Raw genomic sequence first — 21,331 nt, 5'->3', positions numbered from 1 at the left:
GTGCCAAGTAACTCGGCCCGGCCAGTGAGCATCTCGTTATGCACTGTGATGCTCAAGTCAGATCTACGGTAAGTAATCTGAACGCAGACCCAGTACCAAAGCCTGCAATGATTCCACCTGCTACAGCATTTACGGGTCATCCATCAGACTSAGCAATTTGAGGACTGCAGCTTCATTCTTTCTGGTGTGGAAACCGAGGGTATTTATAAAATGAAKATGTTAGAAATGCCAAACTAGAAATGACAAGTCAAAAATCTCATCACTGTTTCCTTCCTCCTCATAGGAAGGCAGGCATAGGAAAKAACGACATAGAAGACAGAAGTCAGCAAATCAAATGCTTTTATTGGCATATTTTCTCATCTGTGACCCTTTGTCATTTACTTCCATTGCACAGACCAAAATTAGTGACTGATTCTAGTAAGTTACAACTTTTATAGYTTTTGTATTATTAATAAGAAGAGAAGATAAAGTCATGGGTAAGTCTCTAAATGGACTTAAAAGACAAGAAACAACTTATGAATTGTCATGCAAACTACTGATTATTGGAGACARGTTCATCTGTAATTTGAGGAAAAAGTTCTCTTTTATGAGCATGTTAACAATAAGGTAATCTATAACCCTTACACAAGTCATGTAATTTTCACATATTAGATAATAATTGTAAGCATATTAAGCAATATTATTATTAAACAACAAAAATATCCTTCTGAATATATACTACAATAACGTAAAGTCTGAATCATTTAAAGTGCCTTACCTACTAAGAGAGCATAATTTTCCACTGGAGCTCTTCTAAGCCTTCTGATTTTTTTTTTTTTTTTTGTCTAATAGATTGGAAGTTTCTAAATGGAGTAACCCCAACATAATATTCCAATTTATAAAAGAATTTGCATCTGATCCAAGAACTCCAGGGACACTTAAAACTTTCAAATCTTATTTATATTACACCAACAAATTATGCCCATTAAAAAGGGAGCTACCGCTTTAGGGTGGTATTACTACCAAAGCGGATTTCTGAGCACACTAGGCATGACATGTGTAATGAGTTTTCCAAGAGATGAAAGAGTACTGTTGCTGCTTTTCTCTACTCTTTGCTCTTTTGTAAACATTCAGTAAACTTCAGATTTGACTGCCATAAGTACATAATTTATATGGGGAATATTATCATTAATAAAAACATCCATTTTAAATTGAAATATAACTGATTCAATATGAATGACTGCTCATCTCCCCCGTTAACATACATAAATATACAACAGCTAATGAGTGTAAACTCCAACAACTGTAATAACTTGCAGTGTGACACCCATACCACAATTCAGAGAAAATGAAAAAAACCTAACTTCTCCAAAGGAAAGAGTTCTCCTAAATTCTCCTTTAAAAAGGCAGGCCCCCCCCCCCAACCCCACCTTCTTATATTAACTTTTTTTTCCCTAAAGTCTTCTGGATTAAAAGACTTCCCTGAAAGAGGATTGTTTCCTTTAAGAAACGTACAAAAATTATCATGAGGCTCGACAGTGAACAAGTGTCCTACTTACTATATATTTTACTCTTTTACTGGAAGGAAAAGTCCCCTGAATTACAACTCTCTATACAATTATACTTTCTAGACAGAGCACGTTCAACTTTGTACTAAGGAGGGAAGAAAAAACCTTCACTTATGGCTCACTACACATCAGCCAGGCACAGCTATATATTCTGGCTCTCCCACATAGTCCCTAGAACAACTTATGGCTGCCATAGTTGCACCTAATTATAATTTTTAGGAGCACCACTGCAGACAAATAAACTGCTAAAATCTCTTAGTATGCATTAACTGAATAAATGCTTGTGCTAAAGCAACTGAACTTTTTCTGAACCTAAAAACTAAAACAAAGAACACATACGTGTGAAGGAGGAATACACAGCATACTGCTGTGCAAATTGCCTTCCAAACCCTACATAGTTATTGGACCCAGCCCTAAGAGTTCTATCTGCAAGTTTCAGCTGATACAAGCAATCCTGAAGAGGAACTGCACTAAAACAAATCCTTCCCAGTAAAGCAAAATTATAAAAATATTACTTAAAACATTAAGTTCCAGATTACATACATGCATTTAGTTCTAATATTTCTTTTTCTTAAAGAAAGTATCAGAACTAGCAACACAGATAATGCACCAAGAAACCCACAAAAAACACTCAWATTTTGCCTCAAAGATTTAATCAACAGGATTTCAAAAACAGCATCAAATATTCTAAAATGATTTATGCACTGTAAAATTGATATAACTCAAAACACTCAAAAGTACATTAGTTGTATTAAAATTTTACAGTGTCAGTGTTTATTGATGATAGGCTGAGAAAAAATAGAATGAAAGAACAGGGAAAAGAGCAAATAAAAATAATGGCGAAGTTGTAAGAAACACTGGTTAACTCCTAGTTGAAAAGATTATGTACAGCACAGCAAAAGTTTCTTTTTCCTTTACTCCCTTTTTTAAAAAGATTGCATACTATCAATGTTCATGCCCATTAGAGGAATACATTAAAATAATATTTAATCTATACTCTATTTTCTGGCCTATAGGAAGTATTCAAAGACACAGGAAAGACTAGACTTCTGTCAAGCAGATTAAGCGAAACTGCATTCCTACATATTTTAACTGTATAGTTATAACTCAAAATTCAGTACAGAAAAATACCATAATGCAAACACTGAACAAATACAGTATTATGGATTCTGGTAATTCCGGGGGAAGCAGGACTATGAAAGGAGTGTCTGAACTTGATGAGGAGTTCTGTGTAGTATGGTTTCTGGATCCTTATATTCATTTGAGGGGTTCATCACAGCTGCATATAGCTCACTGTAAGCTCTGCAGACCAGTTCYGTCGACTGTTTTATTATCTGCTCTCTAAAAAACAAAACAAAAACAAAATTGCAAACTGTATAACTGCAAGTGTAACTATACTACACACAAGAAATTAAATATAAAACAAAAATGCAAAAAGTGGAAAAATTTCACTGTCACTGACAGTGACAYTGTAAATAATTTTTAGTTATTAAAAAGTCCTTATACTTCAACTCTGAAAATAGTTTGAAGTTCTACAATAAAAGAAGGCTCTTCTCTCTCCTTGTATACATAAACTCACATATATGATCTTGATAACCACAAAATTTGATTCTTTATTTCTGCCACCATGAAAAAATGGCAAAGGATGAAAAAAGAACTACATTTAATTTGCATACAGTATTTTTTCACCTGCACTTTCCTGCACTGTTTAACAGAATGATAATCTTACAGGTCTATCTTCTACCTCCTGCGGCTGCTGAATGTCCTCTGTAAATATATATGTTTTTAATCTATCAGCAAATGTATTCTATTCATATTATCTTGACACCTCCTGATTCCACAGTCTGTCAAGGAACAGGAAAAGCTGAAGGTGATAGCGGTCAGAGATACGTTACTATGGTCTTTGACAAACAATGCCATGAAGTCTGTATCTTGTTATTCTTATGGATCAAAATGAGTAAGAAACTACAGAGATCTGATGCTAACATTCACAGAAGAGTTATTTTTTGAAGACAAACTAATATTTTTATTTTACTCTGCTAAATCAGTTTGCTTTAATCACCATGGCAGTATGTTTACAGTTGCACATGCATTTTTATCTATCAGAGACAGTAGTTACAACTATTATACAGCCCAACCTGTGCAAACGGACCATAGAAGAATCTGAGGTACTATAAATTCCAATTCAGCACTGCTGTAATATGCAGCAAAGAAACAAAATCACCAAAACTGCATCCATTAAAACCAATGCTAAATTTGCCAGTTGTTGACATTGTGAGTGGGAATTGACAGGTTAATGGAATCTTCAATACCAAGTGTATAGAACGTTTTGTTTTCAGAACTATTCAAGAAATGGAAAATATGATATAGAGACAAAAACTACATTTTATTTGAATTTAAAGTATCCAGCCTTTGGATAAACATGATCAAGTGATTTTATTTCTAGATTATTTAGGATACTTGCAAATAGACTGGCCCTATAATAGCAAATCTAGAAACACTGTAAAATGGGAAATACATTCAAGGTTTTCAGGTGAACAACTGTCTCTGAACACAATCTCAAATCGCTAAGCTACGTAACATGAAAACGTTTTAAGAAAACATTGCACAATGGAATTTGTACAGAGCTTACTAACTGTATTACACAGAATACTACTAAACTGAAAGAAAAAGTTTAATAAAGTGTTCCAGAGAGCTGAACAGCATCAACTGAGTCTTTCCATCAAAGAATATCAGTGTCATTAATCACCACATTAGGATTTCAGTTGCCATAACAACCTGATACAATTTATCACTAACACAAACTGCAGCACTTTCTAAAAATAGTAAGTAATTTTCGCATGCAGTTTCTGTGATCCAACACAAATGAAAAGAACTTTACGAGACCAACAACCACATACATACACAAATAGCTTAAAACTTTTTACTTGAGCAAAGGAATTTGAAAGACAACAGCATGCACTAACAAATATTGGAGGGAATGTTCTTCATGGTCATAAAGATTGTATTATATTACCAGCAAGTTTTTGCTGTGTCAAAAATACACTAGTCCCTTACCAGAAGCACATGGTCTGATCTGAAGAATCAAAGAACTGCTTGCTTCCAGTTTAACAGCTGAAACAACGGATCACAACTATGCGACTTAGAGGACAAATCTTCAAAAATGACACCTAACCTCTGTAAAATTAATCTGAACTACTGTAACAAGACGTTAAAAATATAGTACCCGTTGGATGTTTTCCATGAATTTTGGGGAATTACTGAATTTTGCATATTTACTACATATTTACTACCCTGATTCCACAAGTGTGCACCTAAGTAAATATGTACCTTGACTTCAACAGGGTTCCTTGGGTTTAAAGCTACACATTTGATGCCTTAATTCTGTGCAGAAGCTGACCTATAGCACTGATTTAGAGCAGGTTAATAAATTACTGTGTGTCAGCTGAGCTGTAGTGCCTACGATAATTGTCCTCATATAAGCTCCCCATTCACCTCTCGGCTCCCTACTGTTGCAATATAACATGAATTCAGCTTAAACTGCAGTAAGAGAGGTTTAAAAACCTCATAAATGGGATAAGGCTATGAGTGCATACATAACTAGTTTATCTTGGTTCATCTGACAGAAAGAAATTATTAAGCCTAAGTAATTTCACTGTGTGCCTGAGTCTTTATGGTAGCATAAAGTCTATCTCTAAAAAATTGCTTCTGTGTTAGCAGTGAAAAATTGAGGCTTTCAAAATACATTTACTATGATTTTTAAATAGACCTACATTAAGAAAAAGACCAAGCGTTAAAATTCAGGTTTAATAGCTTGACACTTAGGAGAATTTCAAATGCTTCATTTACATTATTCTTCAAACTCATCTGGTTGATATCTACTGGAGTAGAAGAATAACTCTCATACAACAGAGTTAGTTCTGCTGCCTGAGCTGAGGGAACGGTAACCTCAGCAGATAGATTCAACAAACAGCTGAGAAGCAGCAACATCTCGTAACGCCACAGTCGCTTCTTCAGTGATAGACTTGAGGCTAAGGAAGCGCTGGGCTTATGGCATGAAACTGTTTGTGGACAAGAAAAACCCAAGTTGAAATGTGCTTGTGTTATGAATCTACAGTAACATATTAAAAAGTGATCCTGGTTTGCAAATCAGCTTAACGCTAGCATTTATATTTCTATGCTTGTTTGAAACTTCAACCGAAAAAAAAAAAAAAAAAAAAAAACAATTCTGGAAATTTACAAGTAAGTTGGCAACAAATTTTAACTGTCCAGTTCAACAAGTTAAGACAATATAATGAGGACAAAATAATAAAATAATACAGCAAATAAAAACACTTTAGAGTGAAAAAAATAACTTAGTATCTTAAAATGATAAAAATAGGGTCAAATAATGAACATTTTGATAATTACTCCTTTGGTTCCTGAGGATTTCAGTGAGCTACATATAAACACAGGCACTGAGTAGCCAAGCCCAACAAATAATCACTTATGTAATTACCACACATCTGAAAAACCCCTCATAAAATGCTTCAGTAATAATCTTCTTTCTTTAGGTAGTGTTCAATTAATTCATTTTCAGACTACCATTACACACAGTCCATACAACTCTGATAGAAGTTGCAAGTGCTCAGCACTTCTGAAAAGCAAGCTTAACTGGTTTATCTGACATCGCTCCATGGACTGACAGTATCGAAAACAGAAACTGGTGTTTGGACTTCCAATCTCCTGCACAGATGATGTCTGCCCTGTTATTCAGGCCATGCCTATGTATTTCAAAATTTTTTACTCAGGTAGAGTAAAATGCATTTGTGCCAAGAGCAAACAGTTCACTGAAAACTAGCACATAGAGAGTCTAGAAAATAGTATCCGAATCACAGATAGATAAGAGACGCATACGTTGTACAACCGTTCCAGTGTTCAACTATCCTCACAGTGAAAAAGTGCTTTCTTATGACACTGCAGGACAGATAGTAACAATGAGACTCCAAACATTGTAGCATTATGTCAAAAACATGATGCACTAGTCACAATTTTTTGTATGTTGTAAAACTTGTACTCTTCACAAAAGCAAGAAAAATAATGTCAAGAAAGCTTTTTGATCAGTGCAGCATATAATTTTCTGAAATGAAGTACTGCAAAAATGACTTTGTATGGTTTATATTTAATTGGAAAGAAATTCTTGGCATCTTCCCTAGCTTTAGGGTTCAGCTGGCCATTATTTGTTGCATTTTAGAATATATTCATAAAACAAGAGAAGTGATACATAACAAAGTCCTCACTTCCACACTTCAAATAGAATTCATTAAAAAACCCATATTACATGAAAAGCAAAGTAACCTCAGCACAGTATTTGATGAGACAAGAATGTCAATATTCTGTAGTAGGACACAACAAAGTTGAAAAATTCTGTATTTGATGCAGCAGTGGGGATAGAAGAAAACTTGAGCGGAGAATTACATATTGCACCTTTCTTTGGAAGGCTTATAAAATAGTTCTAAAACAATTTATAGCTAAGTTAACAGAAAAAGAATCAGTGTCCACACAGTAGAATACATTCAAAAGAGATGAATGCAATTTATTTTGATAGTGTCCTTTAAATCTGAAGTAACAACTTCAGAAGGTTACAGAATTACATATTCCTAACTGCTTGTTCAAAAAAAGGACAGGTAAAACAAATTGAATTGTGACCTAAAGGACAATGCAAATGTGATTACAGCTGGTAACTTGAATTCTCTATCATGATCCACTAAAACCTAATCAAATTCATCTTTCTGATTATTATACAAGCATAATAGAAATTCAGAGTTAAGATACTTACTTCACAGTGGCGCTCAGAAGAAAATTCAGCTGGGACATTAATAGACTATCTGGAGCAGACAGATAGCGATCAAACTGAGCCTACGGGCAAGAAAAAAGAGAGTATGAGATTAGCATACTGAAAACTTGCTGGTATATGAAGATAGATAAAAAAGAATACAGAACTCTGAAAAGCAATTACATTAAAATCACACCTTTTTATTTGATGGAATTTGCTGTTTTAAATATTTAAGATAGAATCTAACACAAAATAAAAATATTTAAGTTAACTTAAATATGGACTTAAATTTGGACTATCTAACTTAATAGTCCAAATCAGATGTCTAACTTCAACTCTTACGTCACCAAAATTTTACATTTCTGATCCTGAAGAGTACATGTGGAAGATGTAAATAATGCAAATTCAGTGCCCATAACTAGCTATTTAAGCTTTAGCACAGTGGATGGATATATGCTTGCACCCCTGAACATCAGACCTAGTCTCTTCAGTGCAAGGGGAACACACAAGCCTCCAGAGAGCAACCCAGCCTGCCCAAATTAGAAACTGAACAGAGGAAAATGGGCTATTTGACACAAATAGGACGGATTTAGAGTACAAATTTTAATGAGACCTATTTATTAATTAAAAAAGAAACAGCCTTCTCTCCCTCAAAATTCAAGCCACTGTGTAATCTTAAGTTTTTACTAGATGATCTAACTCTCTTTTTGTGAGTGCGTGTGCACACAGGAAGGGTTACAGTTAAGTTTTCAGAATAAAGTTGAACTTGGCTAACAAGAAGAGTGGAAGTTCATATACTGTCAGCTATTGAACTGAGAGATCCATATCTCTATGGAAATTAGCCTTGCACACTAAGAAAAAAAATAGTAGCTGATAATTTGTTTTAAAACATATTGTAGCTTTCAATCAACAAAAACAAAACCCAAAACCCTGCTGCCTATGCCCAGCAGCTTTCTTCTAAGTTTAGCTGAACTATTTGCATAAAGTGAATGCTTAGGACTAAAATTATAAATGATAGCAGACCAATATTTCAAAGCATTCAGGCAAAAAGAAATTTTGGTGATCAAAACTAATCAGAGATAAGTATTTGCTTTCAGCAATTTATGGTGACTCACAGGATAATATTCTTGTAAGTAAAGTTCTGTTTCTCAAGGTTTAAAGACTAATACTCTATTACTATCAGCTCATAAATAATTCTTTATATATATACATACATATTTATTACTTGAAGCAGTCAAGCTACTATAAATGAAGAAAGTATTCCCAGACATGTAATTTAGCTATTGTTGAAAAGAATGCTGGTTAGGTTGTTGTACTACCCAATGACTTGAGCTAAATAATTTAGATGAGTATCCACTATATCCTGCAATTAATAGTATTTTTTTCCTTCTCATAGTAGTAATACCATAATATGAAATTGCAAAATGCTTACCATTGCAGCCTTCAAGGACACTGAATCCAGACTTGGCAAATTTGAAAGAGGACCCTAATAATCAGCAGTCAAAGGAAAAAAAAGAATCTTATTAAAATATGGAAAAAGATAAGAAATAATTCTACAGTAAGTCCAGTCCTAACTGTTACTTATTTAGGAAATCACCAGGATTTTACATGTTTAGACATCACCACACGAATACGGGAATGCTGTAACAGTTCATTTGTATTCCATCACTTCATTAAACTAAAAATAGTCAGTACTGAGTTCCTCATGTGTTCTTTCAGACCCTTTTCTTTCTTCTTTACCATTAACTGACAAGGCCAGGAAAAAAACCCTTCCATAAAGTCTGGGACAATAACCAAACTGCAAAAGTTGTCTATACCCCTTTACTATTGTGGAACTACACAGGGCAACTTCCTTCTAAGTCGTCTGCTCCTGGACCCTGCAGAAATGAAGCCTACTTGCAAATAAGTTTTCTTCACTTACAAGGCATCACAATGCATACATGCTGCATAACCCATCAATATATCCTGCAACAACCTCATCCCAGCAGCCAGGCAGCTTGACAGATTTGAATGGAAATACTACCAGGAAGTCTACCCACATTCTATTAAACAATCTGCAATCAGCTCTGGTCTACAGCAGAATCTGAAATTGGTTTTAGAATAGGAGATAGACTTATGACAAGTGAAATTTATAATCAGAAAACCAGTACATTTAAAATGGTTCCTTTAAAAAAAATCTCTGTCGAGTTAGAGCAATTTATGCAAAAATGTCGGCTGAAGAAAAAACATGAAGTTTTCCAACACATTACTGCTTTCTCCAGAAACCTATTTCTTCTCTTTAGCCAGAACTAACTTTATGTTCAAGAAAGGACACAGGCATAGGTGAAAAGCAGAACATGGGGTGTATTAACACTTATCATAAGAACTGTGGTTCACAAAAATAAAAGAGCAGGAGCTCTGAATTCCAGCCTTTAGCTCATTCAAAAAAAAAAAAAAAAAAAAAAAAAAAAAAAAATCTTATGTTGTCACTTTCATAATCTCATTGTCTTGGTGCTTCATAGCCAGAGTAATGACTAAACACACAGAAAAAAAGCCATTATGATTTCTCATTAATATTAATCTGCCAATTTTTCACAGAAAAAAAAGAAGTATTAATTGTCTAATACATCCATGGAATCTATTCGATGCATGGTGTTAACACATGTGATGAAAAAGATCTGAATGCTGGTAGGTCCAGTATCTTCTAAATGTCATGGAGGCGGTATATACGTTGACTACTTGGGTTTTAGAGCCAACTTTACTTGGACATGTTTTGAGACATATTAACCAGCTATAGAGAGATTCTGAGAACACAGAGAATTCCTGCAGCGTACAGAGCCTGCTGATGGTACTCAGATCAGTTGCACAGAAGAACTGACGCATTCCAAAACTCCCTGGCTTACGGTACATACTATGCAGTGGAAATCTGTACTTGCAAGGTGTCTTTGGCATATGAAAAAAAAAACCCAGATATTACTGAGTTTTTGTTTTCATGGGAAACTTACTTTTCAAAAATATTGCTGCCAAAATTGGTACAGTTAGCATGTATGCGGTACCTCCTGAACATTTACATTATATCAGCTTACCTGTTCTGGTTTATGTTGTTGCACAGTGTTATATATGTAACTTAGACCAGCTCTAGTTAACACGTAGGAAGCTTGTTCATTTATGAGTGTATCTAAATGAGCTTCAATCTGAAATTTTAAGTATAAGGCATTTAAAAAATGTGCATGTAAGTTTTAAATAGAACAACTTATAGAGTTAAAGAAAGGTTTTAGCTATCATCTTAGAAACAAAAAACACAAAGAATAATAATAACCAAACAAGGAAATACCATAAATACATACAGTGTAATTATCATTTATTTATATGTTTCAAATTAGGAGAAGTCAAAAAAATAGTTAACACTTATCATGTGCGGCTAATAAATTTTGCATTTGTAAAATCAACAGCCCTAAAAGTTAAAAACAACAAAACTCTAATCTTATAAATTGCCCTATCATTTTCTTTGTGGTACTTTGTTCATTGATACATTGCTATTTTGTTCATTTACTCATTGAAAATTTGTGATAAAAAAGTCAAATCTTATTGAAAATATTGGAAGAAGCATGGCTGTTTTGTCAAAAGCAACAAAACCAGTTTTTCCATAAGGAAAATAAAATGAAACCAAACTATGTTCTTTTAAATTCAAAACTGATAACCATGTATTTGAAACAAACTTCAACTGAAAGGATCTACCAAAATAGAAAATGAAATAACAGCTATCAATTTTGCTTTAGCTCTCTTCCTACAAAAATGTCTTTTACAAAAGAAAACGTCTCTAATCATATTCATAAATATATTTTATATTCTTAGCATAACCCTTCACTTTGCAGAGAAATAAATAAATCCAGTCACAGATGAAGCAATCTTCTTTGAGTATTCTCAAAAAAGATTTGGGAATATACACATTAATACGTCACTTTTGTAAGTAACAATCCCACATTTGTTTTCTCTATCTCAAGTAAAAGAAAAAGTTTATAATTTATCAATTGCTAGTAAGAGTTATGTATCTGATATTTTAAAGAGTTCCTATTTTAACTTTCTGAAATTCTTTAGAAAAATGCACCTTTTTTATTTTAAAATGTCTTCCTCAGTTTTCTTTCCATGAAGAATGTTGTTCTTATTAGATAAACTCTTCTAACTCCACTTTAATAACCTACTTATATATAATCTTAAGATTTTTTTTTTCAGGCTATTCCTGTATTTGTATAATGGCTGAAAAAAAATCTTCAGTTCCACTGCTTATTTGAAGAATAAACACACTGCAACATTTACTGTGGGAAAAAAAGCTATGATAGTGGAGATATGAGGTCCTCCTCCCCACAAGAGACAGCTGGTGGGGGATCTTATTTGTGTCAGAGCTAATTGGTACTAGAAATTCTAATTAGGAATAGATGGTAAAAGATGGCTCGTGGCTGATCTTTGCACCTTCAAATTAGAAGTTGTGACCTTCTTCCAAGTCCTGAACCTCAAAAGCTCTTCTGCGATGTATTACAGAAATGTTCATATAGCAAACCTATAAATGGGTAGTGCCTACGTCTTCCCAAGTCAACGGTTTATAAACTATATTTCAATTTCAAAATAGCACCAAATATGAACTATTATCCTGGCATATTAAGTGAAACTAATAAACAAATGAGAAGGGAAGGGAAGAAGGGAGCACTGAAATAGTAATTTAATGTATGCTATATTCTAATATTAACACCCACTCATAGTGGGAGTACAGTTAGTCATCTGACTCTTAAAGAGGTTTCAACTTTCATTTGCTCCATCTCATACAGTTTGCGGACGAGTGTTAGAACAGTTAGGATAACAGAAATTTTCAATGATTTGCATTTATCTGCAACTAAAAACAGAAACCACCCCATGTTCTAATCATTTCTTTTTTCTTGTTTAAAGACACAGTATAAAGCATGTTGTGCCCCATCAGCTCTAATAAGAGATAACAGGTAAGAACACCTCTTATCCTAACAGTTTCTTGATTTAGACTTCAAGCAAATCAAACATTGTAAGTATGCTTACTTCACAGCTTCCAGTCTGTAAAAATTAGGAGAAAGTTCATTTTCTGTTGGGGCTGTTGATGCTTACCTGAAACTGTAACATTTCTAGACGTTTGTCAGTGAACTCAAAGAGAGCCAAAGTAGTCTTCATCATATAAAGTGAATTTACCATGTAAGTTGCCATATCAGCTGTGCCTAAATTACTAGCAGACATAGTACACATCTGTAATAACGGATCTAGCACACAAGACAGAACCTAAAATTAAAAACACACAGAAAAGAGGAAGGGAAGGGGAAAGAGGAGAAATGTCATATTAGGCTCCTAAGCTCATTCAGTTTCTATCACGCATTTATTCCCCACAGCAGAATAAAGAGAAATGAGAATTTCCAACTGTGAAAGCAGTTTTCTACGGGATTTGTCAGCAGGTGATCAGCTATCATAGTGATGAGTAAAGTGTAAAAACCTGAAAAGAACAGATTCTAACCTAGCAGGAGGAAGAATAACCCACATTAGATAACTGGCAACTGTGCAATCTTGAGGGAGTATTTACTTAATGGAGCAGTAATTGGATAATAGAATTTAGATACTGTGTTATATTGGCATTCCATACTGTACTCTAATTATCCACTTTATTAGTCACCATCTTATTTGTGTTAAAAATTGGTGTTTGCGAAAAGTCTCCAAAATGGTAGCAGACAAAAAAGATTCATGTTTTACCCATCTTTTGCATATCAAGCCTAACCTTTTATCTTTTTTTATTTTTATAAGTTGTCAAATGTCCTTATACCTGCACAAAGTCAGCTTGACGGGCATCCAAAGGAACAACAGATGAGTCGTGAGATGCCAGAACCTCCCGCAGCAGGTTAAGTGTTTGGTTTAGTGCAGAGCTTGGGCCAAGATCCGGAGGTGGGAGTTCAACCTAAGGAACAAGATGATCTGCTTTTTTTTTCTGTATTCCATTTACAGCAAACAGCATGCAATCTAGTAACACACACACAATCAGCTAATAGCGAAGTCTTATGCTGCAGTCAGAACGACTTCTGACACCGGAGAGCTAGTCTTTTTCAGGTAGTAATTACCTGCAACTTTCAGCACAATCATACCATTCAGTGAAAAACAAGTAAAACTGAATTCCTCCTTCCACTTGGACTGTGTCCATTTTACAATCTAGAGAGCCAGACAAACTCCAGCTCCATATTTGTTAGATTAGGTACCAAACAACAGCGACGTTGCTTGGCACCGCTGAGTTCACTTCGAGCAGGACTTCCCATAAACACTCCAAAACCTAGTGCAGGTAGAGCTCTGGGATATCAGTGCTACGCTGCAAGGGCTGAATGGCTTTTTGATAAGGCTGCACAGCCACTGTCACGCTGAGTGACTGGGTGTGAGAGCTACAATGGGCAGCCCAGTCATACAGGTGACAGTCTCAATCAGTAGCAAGCCTATAGCTTCAACTACTGGTACACAAAGTTAACTGCATACAAACTAACCTAAGTACATCTATCTAAGCTGTGATGATACCGCAAGAACYGGAATGCAGGCCTATCTCAAACCTGGAAAATGTGAATCACGGATGTTTAAAAAACAGAAAGAATAAAAGTTAGTAAAGTTCATACAAAAAAGAACACTACTTTCTGAGCCAGGTTGTAAAGTTCCTGAAATGGACTAAAAGTCTGCACAATTTTTAACAGAGAATTACGTATTTTAGACTTTCTCTGTCACAGGCAAATAGCTACTGTATTATTTGTAAAATCTTTATATAATATGCAACCTAGCATATTTTTTCCCCAAACACTTCAGTTTAAATGTAGTTGCAGCTTCTCCTTCTCAATGGAAGCAACTGGAAGCCAGTTTGGAGCTACAGTCCCCTACCAGAAYCAAGGTTGCTGGCCTCAGTTCTCCCTGACATACTCCTTTTCCCTCTTCCCTCTGTCTCCTGACTGCCCCAAACCAAATACAGATCTGGCTAGATCATGAGGGAGTAAAGAGATCCTGAGGAATTCAGAGCATGTGAGCACCTCAAAGCATAATCTCTTTCCAGAAGGATAAGGGAGAGCTAAGACTGCCCTGCCTTGGGGCTGTCCCACTCAAGGTATTTGGGTGCAGTAAAGCAAGGCACAATGCACTTCTGCAGACCTCTTCAGACTCTAGCTCAATAAGGGAAGAAGGCAGCATTAGATGGACTACCATGCCACAGGCAGCATGTTCCATACCTTCCGGAATAAGAACTATTCATTAATAGCATAATAAGTGAAATTAGTTTCTCAGGGGGAGGGGAAGGGAGAAAGGGAGAAGGAGAAGGAAGAGAACAGATTAAATAAGCAGAGGCTGATGGCCAAAGAATAMAAAAGGAAAGCATAACAGGTATCTTCTGAGTGTAGCATTCCAGAGGCACCTTGAAATGAATCTGTACCTAAAGAATATGCCACGAGAGAAAGCAGAAATTCATTTCTCTCTCTTTTGAGCCTGATTTAGCTTTCACACTTTGTACATTTAGAAAACATTCCAGATACTGCAAGTGTCCACATATTGTTGCTAGCACATATCAAAAAAGATTTTTCAAAGCATCCTTCTAGATACAAAGTGTTCCACCATGTTCACTTTCCAAGAGACGTCACACAATTTCAGGAACTAATGGAAAATTAAATCTAATAAGCTCAGAGAACAGTTGCTGTTCAGTCTAAATAGTCTTGAAAGTCTAAAATTAATATTCRCCTAGTAACAAAGAAACAGTAATTCAGAAAATGTACTTATTCAGTGCTGATGAGTACCAAAGTTTACTGAAATTTACTGCAGTGAGAGACTTCTTGTTTATTCTTGTCGATTATTAGGGGTATTGATTGTGCCCTGAACATACTGTTCTCAGACCTGAACTGGACCGTGTTCAGGGATATTTTGGCATTAATTTGAGACTAGAGTCTGATGGGGTTTTCACTTCCAACACACACAAAGATCACGGTAAAGATAATTTCAGGCTTCTTTGCACAGAACTTTTGTCTTCTGAAGTAACTGATAATCAGAAGCTTCTAGATTAGCTTCATCTTTCATTTATTCTGTTCTTTTAAAATTCACTGTCTTCTAGATGGGAATAACATTACAGAAGAAGAAAACATTGCAAGGAAAAAAGGTTAAGACCATTAGATTTTACCGAAGGTTACCAAGAAAGTCCTGACTATGTCAGTAAAGACAGAACTATTAGCAAGCAGGAATAAAATTAAAACAATGCTAAACCCATTCTGAATATTCTCTTTTGTACATCAATAGAGTAGAAATGTTATTTCAGAAATAAAGAATGAAAATTTAAAAATAAATGTATCTCAATTTATAGAGGAACCCACCAACATCAATTCATGAGAACTAAGTTGTAATTCTAATTAAAAAGAAAAAAAAATCATTCTCCAAGTATTTTCCATGCATTAAAATATTATTATAACTGATGCTATTTCCAAAGAAATAGATTTGAAATGCACGCTTAATCCTATTTTTGAAATAACAAGCCAGACACAAGCTCTTTCCTAACTAAAGGATTCTCAAAAAATGTGCTATAATGGCTAGTTCAATACTGTTAAAACATACTCTAACACAGTACTGTCTCATAGACACTGCTAAGTTATAACYAACTGTTTTCAGCTGTGCGAAATCAAGGTCAGCCAGATGGCCACCCATACAAAACCCCCAAATTCCTAATTTTTAAAATCCAGTGTACAAAACAAACCAATTCTCCTAAAATAACAAAGTTTAAATGATGACTCAGTCTTTTATATTAAAACTCTCAAGCTCTGAGCTGTAAAGTTCTGCATATCAATTGGTAGTAATAATTACTATGTAAATAATTTTCCTCCAAAGTTAAAATCCAAAGCAGGTTTCTTAGCCTATGAGAGAACGTAGCTCAAATAATGTCTTGGAGAATTTAACAAAAAGCACAGGGAAGTACAAAAGAAATGGCAGTATCAACAATCAAGAAGAGTGTATGTTGCATTAATAGCTTCCCTCTCTCATTTATGAAGAAGTCTAAGTAGAAAACAGAAATCACATGCAATTTTTGTTTCTATCAAATACAGTAAGTTCTAGTAATGACTGGAGTAGTACAAAGCAGCTTTGTAAGATTATGAAGTTATAGTAGTGTTAAGTAAAACAAATGTAATCTAAAACCATCCTTCCTCATAGAAAATACTGCCCAGAGGGATAAACAAGAGGTTGGCAGCTTTTTGAAAGGCATAATCAAGTTTGAATGGAGTCTCTTAAGAACTTCATTGGCAAGGAGGTGGAGAAAAAGCACTRAAGAGGTAGAATCTTGGGAAAAAATATCTAGATATTTCATCCTAATGGTTATAACTGGTATGTGCCTACTATAGACTAAGTTCACTTTATAAATTGAGACCACTTCTGCTGCAGTAAGACATAAGTAGCATAAGGAACTTGAGTGCAAATCTACTGAGGAAGCTTCAGAGAAGCTATCCTAAGCTCTTTTGGGTCCTATTAGGATACCCCAGAGATCAGCAGGGGTTCAAAAAGTAGAATGGCTAATGACATCCCTTTCTTCTCAGCTATTTTTTACATTGGACCTAGAACAGAGAAGACAACAGAGAAATTCTTTATGGTTTTGCTTTGTCCACACGGATCCACTCAGACCACAACATTAACCTGTATTACTATACCTATCCAGTAGCTGGTTTCCCCAAAACCTAAGAGGCTGCATTCTGACAGGAGCCAAATTATCAGGGAATTTATCAGCTTTACAATTCTTCATATTTAATGCTTCAGTATCTTTCCACTAACAAACTAAATACACAATGTGATCATAAAATTTAAATTTATACAGATCTAKTCTAAAAAGCACAGTATTAAGCAACAAAAAAATCACAAAATCTGATTTGGCGTACTGTACTAATAACCTTCCAGCAGCTCAGAAAGCATATGACAAGTTAGTTTGCCATAATCTCTATACTCTCATGATACCTTTGATTCCATTTACTTCAAAGTTTTTAATGATTCTTTCATAGAATCATAGAATCAGTAAGGTTGGAAGGGATCTTTGGAGGTCATCTAGTCCAACCTCCCCTGCTCAGCAGGGTCACCTACAGCATGGTAGACAGGGTTGCATCCAGGTGGGCCTCGAATATCTCCAGAGAAGGAGACTCCACAACCTCTCTGGGCAACCTGGTCCAGTGCTCCGTCACTCCCACAGGGAAGAAATTCCCCCTCATGGTCAGGCAGAACTTCCTGTGMTTCAGTTTCTGCCCATTGCCTCTTGTCCTGTCACACGGGACAACTGAAAAGAGTTTRTCCCYRTCCCCTTGACACCCTCCCTTCAGGTACTTGTACACATTGATAAGATCCCCCCTCAGTCTTCTCTTCCCCAGGCTGAAGAGGCCCAGCTCTCGCAGCCGTTCCTCATAGGGCAGGTGCTCCAGCCCTCTGATCATCTTTGTAGCCCTACGCTGGACTCTGTCCAGTAGCTCCATGTCTCTCTTGTCCTGGGGAGCCCAGGACTGGACACAGCACTCGAGATGAGGCCTCATCAGGGCTGAGTAGAGGGGCAGGATCACCTCCCTCCACCTGCTGGCAACAGTCTTCCCAATGCACCCCAGGAGACCATTGGCCTTCTTGGCCACAACGGCACATTGCTGCCTCATGGTCAACTTGTCATCCACCAGCACTCCCAGGTCCTTCTCGGCAGAGCTGCTCTCCACAAGGTCAGCCCTCAGCTTGTACTGGTGCCTACGGTTATTTCTCCATAGGTGTAGGACCCTGCACTTGCCCTTGTTGAASCTCATGAGGTTYCTCTCTGCCCAACTCTCCAGCCTGTCCAGGTCTCTCTGAATGGCAGCACAGCCCTCAGGTGTATCAGCCACTCCTCCCAGCTTGGTGTCATCAGCAAACTTGCTGAGGAGGCACTCTGTCCCCTCATCCAGGTCACTGATGAAGAAGTTGAACAKGATGGGACCCAGTACTGAGCCCTGGCAGAAGCCACTAGCCACAGGCCTCCAACTAGACTCCACGCCACAGATGACGATCCTCGGGGCTCTGCCTTTCAGCCAGTTCTCAATCCACCTCACTGTCTAACCCACATTTCCTGAGCTTCTCTAGGAGGATGTTRTGGGAGACAGTGTCAAAAGCCCTGCTGAAGTCAAGGTACACAACATCCACTGCTCTSCCCTCATCTACCCAGCCAGTCATTCCATCCTAGAAGGCTATCAGGTTGGTGAAGCAGGATTTCCCCTTGGTGAATCCATGCTGGCTACTCCTGATCACCTTCTTTTCCTCCATATGTCTGGAGATGACATCCAGAATGAGCTGTTCCATCACCTTTCCAGGGATGGAGGGGTGGCTGACCGGCCTATAGTTGCCTTGGTCCTCCTTCTTGAAGACTGGAGAGGCACTGGCTGTCTTCCAGTCCTCAGGCACCTCTCCAGTTCTCYAGGACCTTTCAAAGATGACGGAGAGCAGCCTGACAAGAACATCTGCCTGCTCTCTCAGTACCCGTGGGTGCATCCCATCTGGGCACATGGATTTGTGAATGTCTAGCCTGCCCAGAAGGTCTCTAATCCTTTCTGCCTCAACCAAAGTAAAGTCTTCCCTTCTCCAGACTTTCTCCCTCACGTCCAGGCTGCAGGATTCACAAGGGCTGCCCTTAACAGTGAGGATGGAATCGAGGAAGGCATTCAGTAATTCTGCCTTCTCTGTAGCCCTTGTCACCAGGGCCCCCGCCCCATTCAATAGTGGGCCCACATTTTCCCTAGTCCTCCTCTTGCTGCTGATGTATTTGAAGAAGCCCTTCCTGTTGTCCTTGATATCCCTTGCCAGACTCAATTCCAGCAGGGCCTTAACCTTCCTCGCAGCATATCTACATACTCTGACTGCATTCCTATAATTCTCCCAAGAGAATTCCCAAGAGAATTCTACCAAGAGAATATTCACTTAGTAATTTTTTCCAGAGCATTACTGGAAAAAGGATAGATACTGAAGAAGGATAGATTTCTGCCTGAAAACTCCCACCATTCCAATATATTAGCTGATCCAATAAAACCCATTGGCATAGGTTAGTCCAACTGGCTTGTTAAAATGCCTCACCAACAGACTAATGATTTTTTATACCAATTCGTTCAATCTGTCCATCCACTTCAACACATTAGGTACTCTGAACTTTGCTTCCAGTTTCAACAGAACAGTATTTTCTGTGCATTATTTTCATATAATACTTCTTTCTGGATTTACCACCTGTACAACAGTAATCTGAACTAGGATATTCTTATTTATGTTCGGACAATGAGTTCTGATGTTATCCTTGGATTATATTCTTTTGTGTCCTTTCATATTTGTTCTGCCCTCAATACAAGCAGTTCAGCTACTCACTTAAGCAACACACAAGAATCTCCAAACCCTAAACATTTGAYTTATTAGCACATAGTCAAAGGAAACATATTAGAGGATACTTAAAGACTGAATATATATTCTAAACTGCTTTACTAGCATGGTTCTTCTGAGTTCAAGAAAGCATGATAGAAACAAATAAAAACAAGATTCTTCAGAAGAGGAGCAATCATGAGCCAACTTTCTGGTTAAGCAACAAAGGTATTCCGCGTAAGAACGAATCAGCTAAACACATTATGACCAGATCTAGAAAGCACTGGAAGACTGCCGAACATTGCCTCTGAAAGATAAGAGCCCATACAACAATGCAAAGGAGAGACTGTCTGCAGTAAAAGCTGACATACTGATTTTTCAGCAATCCAGGAGAAGTGCCATGATGCAAAGCTTCTACATGGTGCCAGTGTCAAGCTCTATGAGGAYCTGAGAATCTGAAAACAGTGAATAGCATTTTAATCCCTGAAAACAAAGTTGCTTTGCAATGACTCTGCTACCAAACTTCACCACAGGTTTCAAGGACTATAGTAGATAAAGACTACCTTGTGCATTGCCTTTCTTTTAATAAGAACAAATTTACTTTCAGGCAGCACGATGAATGTATGCGTTTCATAGACTTCAGATCCTAACGAATGACTTGAGAAACGTGCACAAAAACAGAAAGTGGATTCTCAAGCTGATGAATGTGAAGTTCTGAGAACTGATGAGTCCCATGTTTCAGATTACAGTTAGAATGCTTGAATGAAAAAAAAAGTTCATAGGAAAGGACTTCCAAGTAAGCCAATAAGTAACTAGAAATTTCCCTGTATCATTTACGCTGATGAGAATCCAGGCCTAAGAAAGTCTTTTAAGTTTTCACACAGCTCTGTGCTTGTAACAATCTCTACCTAATAAAAGACRGGACAGCTCAAAATAGATTTGAGCACAGCTATTTTCTTATCCTTGAAAGAACAAATTGAAGTCTCAGCTTCTTATCAGGATTTTTTTCCCCAAGAAAAGAATCCCAGAAAGTCTGAAGGCAATGCTCCATTCAGGATAACCAATAATCTACAGAATTAAGGAGAAGTTAAGGGGAAATCAAATCTGAGTCCATATCCTGCTGTTCTTCTAAAGCCAAAGTAAGCAGTCTTGAAGAGTTAGTATATATAGCTTTGCCTAAAATATTACCAGCTAGCTCTACTCAGGAGCAAGCTTTGCCTAAATACAATTGTGACTTATCAATTATTATACAGACTGCAGATATTAAAAGAGTATATTATAGCAAGAGACAATGACGCACCAGTTTAATCTAGACAGTCCTCCCCAAACTACAACAGATGAGAATTTGTATAGGTTTAAAAAAAAAACCCTGACATGTTAAAATGTTAAAACTGGCAAAGATGATTAAATCTGGAATTTGGTAGCTTATTAATTAAGCTAATAAATTAATTTCTTAATTAATTAAGAAAACATTCAAAATCTTCTTTAAATGAAATAATATTCTTAGAATTGACTTCCATTTAGACTTTCTTGCTTATAATTTCTCGATTATCAGTAACAATTGATGATACTGAGGGAACACAGTCATCAAAACAGTGCA

The 21,331-nt window shown here is 36.5% G+C and overlaps 1 protein-coding gene across 1 annotated transcript in view; it reads right to left on the bottom strand.

Moving 5' to 3' along the window:
* Window positions 1–322: 322 nt before the first annotated feature.
* LOC146584289 (conserved oligomeric Golgi complex subunit 6) overlaps window positions 323–21,331 on the bottom strand; it is a gene marked incomplete at its 5' end in the record, with an annotated part of 34,638 nt that continues 13,629 nt past the window's right edge. Inside the window, 6 exons of the mRNA XM_085324954.1 lie at window positions 323–2,888; window positions 7,366–7,445; window positions 8,795–8,848; window positions 10,428–10,535; window positions 12,472–12,639; window positions 13,172–13,303. Coding sequence (XP_085181080.1) covers window positions 2,741–2,888; window positions 7,366–7,445; window positions 8,795–8,848; window positions 10,428–10,535; window positions 12,472–12,639; window positions 13,172–13,303 — 690 coding nt within the window. The remainder of the gene's footprint in view (window positions 2,889–7,365; window positions 7,446–8,794; window positions 8,849–10,427; window positions 10,536–12,471; window positions 12,640–13,171; window positions 13,304–21,331) is intronic.

This window comes from Rhea americana, unplaced genomic scaffold, assembly GCF_003343005.1.
Source record: "Rhea americana isolate MKP2758 unplaced genomic scaffold, rheAme1 scaffold_95, whole genome shotgun sequence".
Lineage (NCBI taxonomy): Eukaryota > Metazoa > Chordata > Aves > Rheiformes > Rheidae > Rhea > Rhea americana.
Note: the sequence above shows the minus strand (reverse complement) of the source record. Positions and strands in the feature narration are given on the sequence as shown.